Source organism: Apaloderma vittatum, unplaced genomic scaffold (assembly GCF_000703405.1).
Source record: "Apaloderma vittatum isolate BGI_N311 unplaced genomic scaffold, ASM70340v1 scaffold10430, whole genome shotgun sequence".
NCBI classification, from domain to species: domain Eukaryota; kingdom Metazoa; phylum Chordata; class Aves; order Trogoniformes; family Trogonidae; genus Apaloderma; species Apaloderma vittatum.
The window spans coordinates 1-11783 of NW_009693976.1; the positions used below are offsets into that span (position 1 = coordinate 1).

Here is an 11783-nt window from a genome sequence, read left to right on the forward strand (position 1 = left end):
GGGGCAGGATGAAGAGGACGATGTGAGTCTCACCCCCAGCCCGGGGGTTTAAGCTGGGGGAAAAGGGTTTTCTTGCCCTGGCAAGTGCTCTGGGTGACTCTGGCGAAGCAACGTCGGGGAAACTTTTGCAGCTTTTGGCAGTAAAGGGGCTGGTGTCTAAAGCATTTCTTTTTTTAAATTATTCTTTAATTTTGTTTTATTTTCCAGCATTAAAGATTGGAAAACAAGACTGAGCTACTTCCTGCAGAACTCTTCGAATTCTACTAAAATGAAATCCAAGAAAGTGGGGAAACAGCGCACCTACTTCAGGTAAGTTATGAGAAGGAGACTTTGTTTAAATAACTCAAGTACTCTACAAAAAACAATAAAGCTTGAGCAATGTAATCTAATATTCTCCATCCCTTTATGCAGACCTTCCCCTGAAGAAGCCCGGCTGTGGTCAGAAGCCTTTGATGAACTTCTTGCTAATAAATGTAAGTTTGTCTTCAAAAAGTATCATTCAGGAACAAAGGAATGGTGCAGTTTATATGTCTGTAAGAGATTGCTTCCTTGCAATATCAGCATTGTAACTTTCTAATGTAAATAGCTTTGATTCTGGTCTTGGAAGTTAGTGCTTTAAACTGTTCAAAATTCATAGAAGTGTTCTTTAAAAAAGCGTAAACTAATATTAGTACATCTAGAATACTTCACTGTAATGGATTTTTTTCTGTAACCTTTGGAGTTAAGATCATACCTATCAGCTTGGCTTTGTCAGTGTGAAATGAGCATTTGTTCACTAAGCTCATTGCTCAACCAAGACAAATGCACTAAAATAACGCAGGAAGGGTTCTGCAACACAAGGTCAGTGATCTCAGGGTTTTACAGTAGCTCTGCAGGGAAAAGCACTCACCAGCAGAGCAAAGAGACTAAAAAATACTATCATTTGCTCTTTGAACTTGAGTCATCCTTTCCATTGCAAAAAATATTCCAGTGGTTTGTAATAACACAGTCAAATATTTACTCCAGTGTAAAGGATAACACTGTAACGGAGATTTCATCTAGAGAGGGTTATTTTAATACATATGCAGGCATCAGAAAAGTGAACATACTAGAAATGGCTTTCATTTTTTGTGCTTACCTTGAAAATTACTAACTCAAAGTGAAGCCTGCCAAGCTGTTAGAGCATTCTTTTGTTTGCATACATAAATGTGGATTTATTTTTTTTTTCCTACTGCTGGGATACCCCTGAAAGAACCAGACCAGAACTAGAGCAGAATGTTTTGGTAGAAACAGATGTCACCAGTGGGTAAATTTAAGATTCCTGGAATAGTTAATTTATGTAGGATCATTTTTTTTTTCCCCCTCCTAGATGGTCTTGCTGCTTTCCGAGCTTTTCTGAAGTCCGAGTTCTGCGAAGAGAACATAGAGTTCTGGTTGGCCTGTGAGGACTTCAAGAAAACCAAGTCACCCCAGAAGCTGACATCAAAAGCAAAAAAAATCTACAACGACTTCATTGAAAAGGAAGCTCCCAAAGAGGTAAAGAAAACCTATATTTAAATGGAAGTTCCCTGGTTTTACAGCCTTTATTTCTCCAAATTCTCTTTAAGATGCCAAAATGCATTGTACATACCTCACTGTCAATAACTGTATCTGAATGTAACACTCTTGCTAACTAGCTCTTCACCAAGCTGGAAAATGGCACAAGTAGCATTTCAGAGAGCTTCCATCTTAACAACTGTAACATATTTGAGTTTAACACTGAAAGGATGGTATATCTGAATTACTTAGGCTTTTATATAAAAAGAATTTTCTTAAAGAAAGCTACATTAATTTCACCCTGTAGGATTTTGCCTTTTTTACCTCTTCAGAAATTTTATGTTGTGTTGTATTTGAATTCAGTTCTCGGAAGTAAATGTATTCTTTCTCTTTTTTTCGTATTTCAGATAAACATAGACTTCCAAACCAAGAACATGATTGCACAGAACATTCAAGAAGCCACACATACCTGCTTCAGCGCAGCGCAGAAGAGGGTTTACAGCTTAATGGAGAACAACTCATACCCACGATTTTTGGAATCTGAATTCTATCAGGAGCTGTGCAAGAAGACACCCATCACCAGAGAAGCCCAGGGGACATGAGTGAGGGAGAAGAGCGAGAAGAAGGCTCTCATCTAGTGAGGAAGAAGCTGCAGCTCACGGCAGCACCCTGACCTGAAAAAGACTGAGATCCCTCGGTCTGTTTGCCACAGTGCCAGGACAAATACTGACTTTGGGGCAAAGGCTGGGGGCAAAGGGTGATGCTATTGGAGGGCCTTCAGAGGCAATGGCAGAAGTGCCAGCCAGGTGCTGGCGAAGCACATCTGGGCGAGCGCTGCGGTGAAAGGCGACTCCATGCATCAGACCAAACTGCACTGTTTCAGCATCCTCCTGTCACAGCTGTGGTGGCAGTGCAGCGGGTCAGAACAGAGCTCCCTTCTTGTGGACACAAGCTGCTCTGTACACTTGGCAGTGCTGGGGACTTGAGTAATATTTATTTTTCCTAAACATCAACCGGCGCTGCCATCGTCCGTCACTGGTTCTGTCAGCTGCCTCGCTGCGAAGAGACGTGCTGGGTTTCTGTGCAGCTTCCAGATAGCACCAGCCCCGTGCAGCGTGAAGCCAGGATGGGACATAACCCCATTCCAGAAGAACAGGTTCTGCAACTGAAGTGCACAGGGCTGGGTTGTGTTGGCGGGGCTGCACGAGGCCAGGCTGAAGCGCAAAACTTGGCCAAGGCGAACAGGAGCTGTAGAGTATTATATTTATATCTGGATTATGATAGTGTTGAATGCTGCAATAATGTCATAATTCTGTCTCAAGGACAGCAAGCTTCAGTGAAGTCTCTTATTGTTTTTAATAAACTATTTTGATACAAAGCTTCTTTTGTTGCTTAAACTTGTTTTGCAGACGCAAAGATACACTATCTGGCACGAAACTCCAGGGTGTTACTGGGCCTGCCTGGCCTGCATGTGATCTTAATAGGGCTAATTTTAAAGCAGTTTGTTCTTGATCTACTAGGCAAGTGGTTTGGGGGGCTTTTTTATCAGAATGGAAATAAAAAGCTCTGTCTTCACCACCTCCCCATGAAACCAATCTCTAAGACAGTGCAAGGCTGCACATGACAGATCAGCTAGAAAGCAGCTGTATTGCTGCTGGAGGTCACAGGGTGCTCTTAGAATACAGATACCAGGAGTACAGTTGCTCCTGCTCAAAACTTCTGCTTCAGGCAGGGCATATTATTCTTATACCAGGCTGTAAAACCCACAGCAGAGCCAGGAGGGGTGATACTACAGTAAAAGCATTTAACTTGCTGCTGCTAGGTGACTGCTTCTTCGAGGGAAAGCTACTGGTTATCACTACTCCATGCCAACTTTTCTACCTGACAACATTAAAAACCAGTACTTCTAAAATATCCCAATTTGTTAGTTTTGCAACTTGTCTGAACTCTAAGGTCCTGGCACCACTCCTCAGGTTGCAGGTTTAATTGCCTAGTTCACATATATCCACAGCAGTCACTTCTACAACGGCCCATTTCTCAAAGCATCAAGAAAATTCTAACTAGCAGATTTTCCACTTCAATTACACATCCAAAGATTGTTCAAAACAACTACTTCATGCATGCATATGGATATAGCAGTATATATAGCAGTGTGCACATATACATACACACAGATGTGTATATCTATTATACTGTATTTGCATATGGAAAGAAGGAAATTTGGTACAGGTCACACTTTGCTATAGCCTCATTTCTGGGGCTGTGAGAGCTAGCTCTCGTGCAGTTAATCTTGCTGATCAGTTAGCTGTACGTAAAACAAGCACAAGAAAAAACCTTGCCCAATGATTTACTGCAACAGAGAAAGTCTGTGGGTTTTTTTTTCCAACCAGGAAATACAGTTTAGGGCTGATAATTGCTTTTGTAATCTTACAAAATGATTTGAAGAGCATAAAAATAGCCAGAACAATATCTACTAATTACTTGGAGCCATGGCAGGAATAATTCCATGAAGCTGCAGTGAAGCTTCATCAATCTGTGCCCATCTGGGATGTGGCAATGAACCACTGCTGGTGTCTTGTTTCAGGAAAAGAAACATTTCTGGTTTCAGCAGGTGCCAGAACTACTTATAGCTCAGAAAGTAGTTCAGAGGGGAAATTAGGTGGGGCCATCACGCTGGGCCTTGCTGACTGAGGACTGCTCTTGTATGTTTTTAAGATTTGAATCACAAATACTGTTTTTTAGGAAGGCTATGCAGGCAGCTCTGGAGCTTCCATAGAGAATGCCACCAGGGTAACAAACCAGCCAAGCCATGCCAAGTCCCTGGCACGGTATGTCTGCAGTGCCCGAGAGCCCTGGTTTCAAGGCTGAGCTTTGCAGCAAAACAGTTTGTTGTATCAACGGAAAAAAATAGAAATAATCTTATTTTTAGTAAAATGCATTACATCTGTGCACACAACATTCCTTCCAATTATTGCTTCTCCAAATTTTTAATATGAGCTCTGTTTTCCCAACTCCCAGGGGTGAGCTACACCAGAAAAAAATGGCACTACAGGCACGTAGGGAGTGCTGCACCCCCGGAAAGACTGCTGTGAGCATTTCCTAGAGAATTACAGAGCCACCAATCGCTTTAAGAGATGATACCTCCATACACTTGGCAGCCTTAGAGCTGCAGTTAAAATTGGTGCTCTGGTATCTAATGGCAACCAATAATAACAAACTGCTCCTTCTCCCACAGCCTGGCGGAAGCTCATCGTCCTGCCCATTCCCACTGTGCTGGCAGGTAAAAAAACCATCTGGGAACGGCAAAGGGAGGATGACAGAGCTGGGGGCTTACAGGCCAAGGGGAGGGTGCTGCTGAGCAGCTGGCCTGAGCCTTGGTTTTAGGCTCCATCAGATTCTAAAACTGCTCCAGCCCATATCCCAGTCGACAGGCATCCAGGCAGGAAAATAAAAAGAAGGGATCCCCACACCATAGCTGCAAAGGAGCAGGTGGCTTGAATGAGTCTGTGAACCATCTTGGAGTTTTTAGAGAAAGGATTTGCTGCAAAAAGCTGAGGACAGTGAGCAGTGGAACATTCCTCTGCCAGTACAGTCCTTGGCTGCGCAGCAAGCCTTGGCCCATCTCAAGCCAATGCCTGTTCAGGCACTGATAACATGACCGATGGCATCTGGAGCCTGAATATCTAGCATTGCTGAAAAACACCAAGAAATCTGGCATAAAGGCAACTTTTAACTACCAGTTTATCACCATTTTTAAACCATGGTCTCACAGTGTATGGTGTTTTTCTTGGCTGCTAGAGGAAGGTGATTCCTCTGCTGTTATATCACAAAAAATACGTTTATCACCCTTATGATTATGAAAGACAATTAAAAAAATGTGACTGGAGTATCCCTAGTAATTCTCCAAACCAAAATGTAATGCAAAGACTAAGCAGGCATTTTAAAAATATATCTAATTTTCTAAGCCAATCTCATAGCTTTGGGAAACTAGGTCATGAGTTTCAACTGTCTGGATCCAGCAACAGCTTCGGTTTTTAAGGACTCTCTGAGAGACCCCTCCATGCTATCAAGAAGGCAACATGCAGAGTAATCTCCTAAAACACAACACCAGAGCAGCCGACCCTCAGCAATGGCTTCTGGCTCAAAGGCTGGACAGGACCTCTGAGAACGGAGCAATCTCAACAGCAGTGCTGGCTCACCACTCCAGTCAAACGGGAAAGCGATGCCCCTCAGTAAACAAACAGCAACACAGAGCTCTTGTTCCACATATTTACGTGTTGTGGCTGAAAAACGTACCAAGTCTATAAATAAAATCTGCATTTCCACTTGAAATTCCAGCTCTCCGTTTGGAGAAAGGACACTAATGACGGTGTAAATGACTTTATAGGCACATGTACATGTTTGGAAGGGCTTCTTGGATGAGACTTCACAACTTGGCAACTTGCATGGAGCAGAAATATGACCTTTAGCGTGACCTTTAAAAGTAGGCTTAGGATCTTCATGGTTTTTCTTTTATTCCCCCCAAGTCTGGCTTACTGTGATTCAAGCAGGAAAAACTAGTCAGAACCTGGGACATCATCCCAAATTCATCTTCTTTCAGGTGGCAAAGCAGGACCAAAGGCTTCTCCTCAACACATTAGCACAGCAATAGCTGGTGTTCATACTGGTTCACGTGCACCAGGAACAAACTACCAGGAGCAGAAGGAGAGGGGACAGGATGGACAGCACCAAGGCCACCCCAGAGACAAGCCAGAAACAGGGCTGGCAACAGACTTACCTGTAACATAGGTCTTTGATCCATTCAGGAGACAGAGCTCAGCATGAAGTCACACGAACAGCACAGCTCAGGGGAAAGGCAGAGCCCTCAAGGCTGAGCTTAAATGGAGCCCCAGCTGATGGGCAGCAGGTGTGGGCAGAGGCCCAGGTGGGGCTGCTCAGGACAATTAAAGCCATTAATGCCCTCAGGGCCTTGACCCAGATGTGAAGGAGCCCTTTTCTGAGGATTACTGGGCTGGCAGCTCATGACCCTAAAGCAGTCCAAATTTTTGAGGAGGGTCTGGAGTTAGAGTTGTGGTGACTGCTCCCAGTCATCAGCCTTGGCCAGACCCATAGATGTGCGAACTGGTGTTACCCTGAGCACCCTAACTGGGAAATGATGGCTGGACAGCACAGAAGCCTAGGGAATAGTCTTTCTGTTATCCTATAAAATATGAGTCCTTTGGCAATCTTTCATTAAAATAATCATTTAGATCAGAGTTTCCAACAATTACAAAGTACCCATGAGCAGCAATTAAATGATGTTCCATTAAAAATACTAAATATTCCATTCAAGATAATCTAATTGACAGAAATCAGTACTTATGTTCCCTAGTCAGTTTTCCCGCTCAGGATCTCATGGAATAAGTTGTGTTTCTGTGTCACAGATTTAGCTCCATGGTTCTTGGATTGGAGCCTGACTTTGGGCTTTCAGGGGACGTGGCACTAATCTCGTATTTACAAGGCTCGGAAAGTCAGCTGTCCAAGATGGAACAGGCACTCAGGAGCAGAGAGGGCTGTTTATTTAGCTGCTGTGTGCCTTCACCTTTGTGGATGTCCAATTAAGTCAAAATAACGGGAGCAGCGCAGGGCACATGTGTTGCCGACGGGCAGCGAGGACCTGTGCTAGCACCCCTGTGTTTCAATTACTGCTTTTAAAGGCTGGCAGGATTAACCCTTCCACTGGGACCGTCCAGAGCCAAAGGAATGCCAGGGAGACCCAGCCCCTCCATCCCGGGGCCATCGCAGATGCGGCACGCGCAGATGTCGGAGGCTTCCCTCGCTCTCAGCAGGCTTCATGCTGCGTCAGAGGGATCTGCCGTGTGTGGCCGCCCTGCCTGGTGCCTGCCCAGCCCGAACACGTCTGTTTGCAGAGCTGAGCCGTCTCCTGACTTGGCTGCGGTTGAATCCTGCTGTTTGCTTTCCCTGATACCCGCTGCGGGCTGGGAGCAGGCGTCTGAGCGAGGGGAGGGATGACAACCAGGACTCTTCCAGCTGCCTTCGGCGGTGCCACCGGCAGAGCGAAACCTTGCTCTTGCCGCTCGTCCTCCCTGCAGGCTGCCGGGTTTGGGAGCAGGAGCCTTCTGTTTTCAGAAGGAGAGGTCAGCTCACTTGGCAGCAGCAGCCCTTCGAGATGAAAATGCCAGATAAATGGGTCACAGTTGAAAGCCGAGGAAAAGATCAGCAGTGACCTTAGGATCAGGGAGTCACAGAGCTTTATGGAGGGCAGGGTGGAGTGACGTAGTTACATGATCCCACTGGTTGCATTTTTGTAACATTATGGAGATCACGTTCATTTCAACAGGCTAGTGCCTACATGAACACATAGGCAGCTATTGAAAATGTACATAATTTTCCCCATAAAGACTCTTGGCTTCATCTTTTTAGAGGAGAAAAACAGGTGCTCTACAGAGCTGGCTGTGGGAAGAGGTTTGGGTCAGCCTAACACAAAGGGACCAAATTAATTTTCAGCTGCAGTTCTGACAACCAGGTTGTATCTCTAAAGAGACACTTACAGATTAGGGCCAAATCCATGATTCTGAGGAACACACTAACCCAGGAGTCAGTACAGAATCCATACAGCTCTTTCCAGAAGCCAGCGAGGAAGGAACAGTGGATATGTCTTTTGCTATAGCACTGAAGCAATGATATACTACACCGCCCTCTCGATTTAACTACAAGTAAAAACTTCTGTCTGTTCCTCAGGCCCCGACTCCCAATCCTCATAGAACCTGTCGTACCTGCAGGGTGCTGCAGAAATTATTCGGCTACCCCCAAAACCCACAGCCACGTGTATGCTTTACTAACACCAAGAAGCTCAAATCCTTGACAGTGACTTGTCATAGCCTGGCGAGGGAAATGTTCCCGACACCTGGAATAGCCCACTTGGCAGAGCTTTTGTTCAGAGCAATTTCCCAAAGGCTCGGAGGCCTCTGTGGGTTTCTCGCTAGATCAAGTGAGCTCTGTGCCTCGGAGCTGCTGGGGGGACTCTTGGTGCTGTGAAACATCATGGACTGTGATAATTAAGCTCTGGAGCAGCACAGTCTGGCATCAGGTTTGGAAAGAGGTGTGAGAACTGTACTTGGCATCAGCCTTCATATCTCCTTTGGAAATTGGATCCTTGGACAGTTCCCAGCCAAAATGAGCTCCACTCGGCCACACGGACCCTCCTGACACTGGCAGAGGTTGCCAAGCACAGGCCTTCACACTAAGCCTTGGAAAGTTCATGTCCGGAATGAAGCAGCGGAATTTGGACATTTAATACCTCAGAGACAAGTGGATCATCTTCCTGGAGAGCGACAATTAAGCTAAGGGTTTAGATACGAAATGTGAAAAGGCTTGAGGAGCACCAGCCCTCCCTTCTAGCCAATCTCCCTTCTCTATTTCACTCCTCAGATCCAAGTATTTCTTCCCCACAGTAAAACATTACACTGGCATGATAATATCTTGAGGCTGTTTGGCTCTGAGGAAATACGAGAGTCTGCAATTTTTATTAAGTGTGGTGTTCTTAAATGTATAAACACTTATAAACCATTTCTCCTTTTCTAAGTTTCCTTACAAAACCAAAAAAATCACAACAGCATAAAAACCCACTGTGCTCTGGAACAAGCAGACTTGACACACTGAAAGATCACTTGTCTCTTGGCATGCTCATGCACTGGAACTTCTGGGGAAGGTACCTACACCACACACAAGAGAACGTTAGCAAATCTCTCTGTGTTTTTTTTTTTCTCAAGGCTGCTAACTACAGGGGAACCTCCTGAAAGTGGCTCCTTACTGCCTTCCCTTTTCATAGCTGGAATCAGAAGAAATATGTTCCTTAATCAGCTCCACTGGCCATGATAACCCAGTTAGCTATTCTCTTTCAGTGATTTCACTCCTATGGGAAAACCAAACACTTGTCAGGGCAAAAAACTGATGACAATGTCTGACATCGAAAGGAGCACCAAGCGGCACCTGCACAGGCTGTACCCCACATCCCAGGCAACGCACCTGCCTGGCAACGTTCTTCTCATTTTTAACCCAGAGTAATTATTACAAAAAGCCTAGCTGAGCACAGTTGGATTTTTTACGACACCCATCAAGGATTTAAGCAACGTTTTGGATCTGGTGCCGAATGATCCCAATACGCCGCAGAATTTGTGTTTTCTGCCATGCTAAGAGTTAGCAGAGAGATAAACAGATCCTTGAAACATCAGTATCGCAGAGCTACCATCCACATCACAGCAGGGGATTCCTACAGCCCTTCTTTGGTGTCTTCCAGTGAGGAGCTTCACATCTATCAGCAGATTCAACCCCACTGCCTCCCGCTGTGATAGGGGTGGGGATTGCCCATCAGTTCAGCAATGTATATAAGACACAGAATTATATATTAGGAAATATTAAATAGAAATCCTCAGCTTTGTGCAGAGCAATTGTACCAATCTAGGGCATCCAGATCTCAGCTAGCATGGTGTGACTGAAACACCAAAGCAGGGAGCATGCCTATAATGATGTTGTAACAGCCACTGCCTGAAAGCAGCACCTAGAAACCTCAGAGTAAGATAAGCCTCTCCGAAACACCACTCCAGCAGTCACCCTTATGCTTTTAGAATAGAAGCATGGCTCTGGCCCAGCAGCCCAGCATAGTTACAGGAGTACTGGGATTGAAGAGAAGCACCCTTGGCATGGGAAGTGTCTTCCCTAGAGAAGAGAGAGTGTTCCCGTCAAGGCAGGTGCATGGCAGGCAGCACGGTCAAGGCAAGGCAGGACATTGTAGAGGGACTGTCTGGTAACGAGCAAGAGGAACAAACCTGTCAAGCATTTGCTTCAGTCCTGTGAATAAGCACCATCGAGCGAAGGTTTCAGTGGCAGCCTCAGGATGGGACAGTCACCTTGTTCTTACATGAGCAGGTGGAATCATCATGAACTCAGAGAGGAATCTGTGTTTAACATATTTTCCACTAGGAAGTAGCAAGTGACTAATGATGACGGCAGTCATCGACAAGGTGACAAGTTGGGAAATAAGCTCCAGAGACAGCAGCAGCTTCTCTGAGTCAGTGCAGGCTGGTGGAGCATCAGCCCCACAGCTGCCCAGGGATAAGGACTGTGCTCAGGCAGGTGCTACTGGGGACAGCAGGAAGACTAGGAATTGATGCCACCAGAAATAATTAAATATGAGGGGAAAAAAAAGTATTTACAGGCAAAGAACATGTCAGCTGCAGGGTTTGCATGAGGTTTTATTGCCACAAGCAAGAGAGAAATGTGGATGAAACGTCACTAAGGAAGTGTGGGTGTAGCTGATAGCAGATTGCCAGCAAATAGGAGATATTCCCCCCTCAGATTAAGAGGAGCTGGCAGAAGCATCACTGCTCGGCACTCCCCAAGGGCCGAAATAATGCAGCTGCTTTGGTGCTTTACCGACAACAGAGTGTAGCTTGTGCCTGTGGGAGTTAGTATGGCCCAAATTATTTTTTCTTGGCACAAGCAACTTGTAGAACTGATATAACCACAAATGGATCCACATGGTTATTTTAATAGCAGTTTACCAAAACCAGCCACATTTGGGTAGCTTGTTTTAAATCTCAACATGATGTTAACATGTGTATCAAAGGACCTTGAGCAACATTGCCAGCTGGGTGACAGCTGTTTGGCCACACCCTTCCCAGACCCTGCTGCATCGGGGGACTGACAAGGCATCGGATATGCCTTTGCTGGGACAGCTTCAGCATTCCCCAGGGAGCTTCTCGTTGGGTGTTGTTGCAGCACAGATTCAGAGAAATTTGCTCAGACAAATGACGGATACGGTTTTCATGTTGCACCTCAGGATGACGTACCAGGGGCTGCTGCTTTACTGGGAAGCGGGACAGTCACGCTCCCCCTCTCCCTCCCCTTCCCTGGTCACCACGTGGCCCTTCCTGCCCTTGCATCTGATTTGGGAGCTCTGCAGCCGCTGCAGAGCTGGACAAGCAAGCTGGTTGGGCAGGAAGTTTTTTTTTCTTTCGGTGGATTTTTTTTCCATGGGATCAGATTGCTGAACCAACCTACCCTGCAGCCACTCAGATGCTCGATGAGGGTGATGGGGGTGAGAGGAACATGTTGGCAGGGCCCCATGGCCTGAGATACAGGAAGCTGGGGCTGACCGACCTCGAGGTTCAAGCTCCTTGTCACCGTTGTGTCACACTTTCCCCTTTGCACTCTTCCTCCCTCTTCCTCTGGTGCATCATCAGCCACTTCGCCAGGAATTCCCTTCT

General features: G+C 45.7%; 1 protein-coding gene across 1 annotated transcript; it reads left to right on the top strand.

Moving 5' to 3' along the window:
* Positions 1-8: 8 nt before the first annotated feature.
* Positions 9-2117, top strand: LOC104271139 (regulator of G-protein signaling 2-like; the record flags this gene model as incomplete). Its single annotated transcript, XM_009865730.1, has 5 exons — positions 9-22; positions 208-309; positions 412-473; positions 1349-1515; positions 1923-2117. Coding segments are annotated over 5 exons (540 nt in total), but the record flags the coding sequence as incomplete, so codon positions are not given.
* Positions 2118-11783: the final 9666 nt, after the last annotated feature.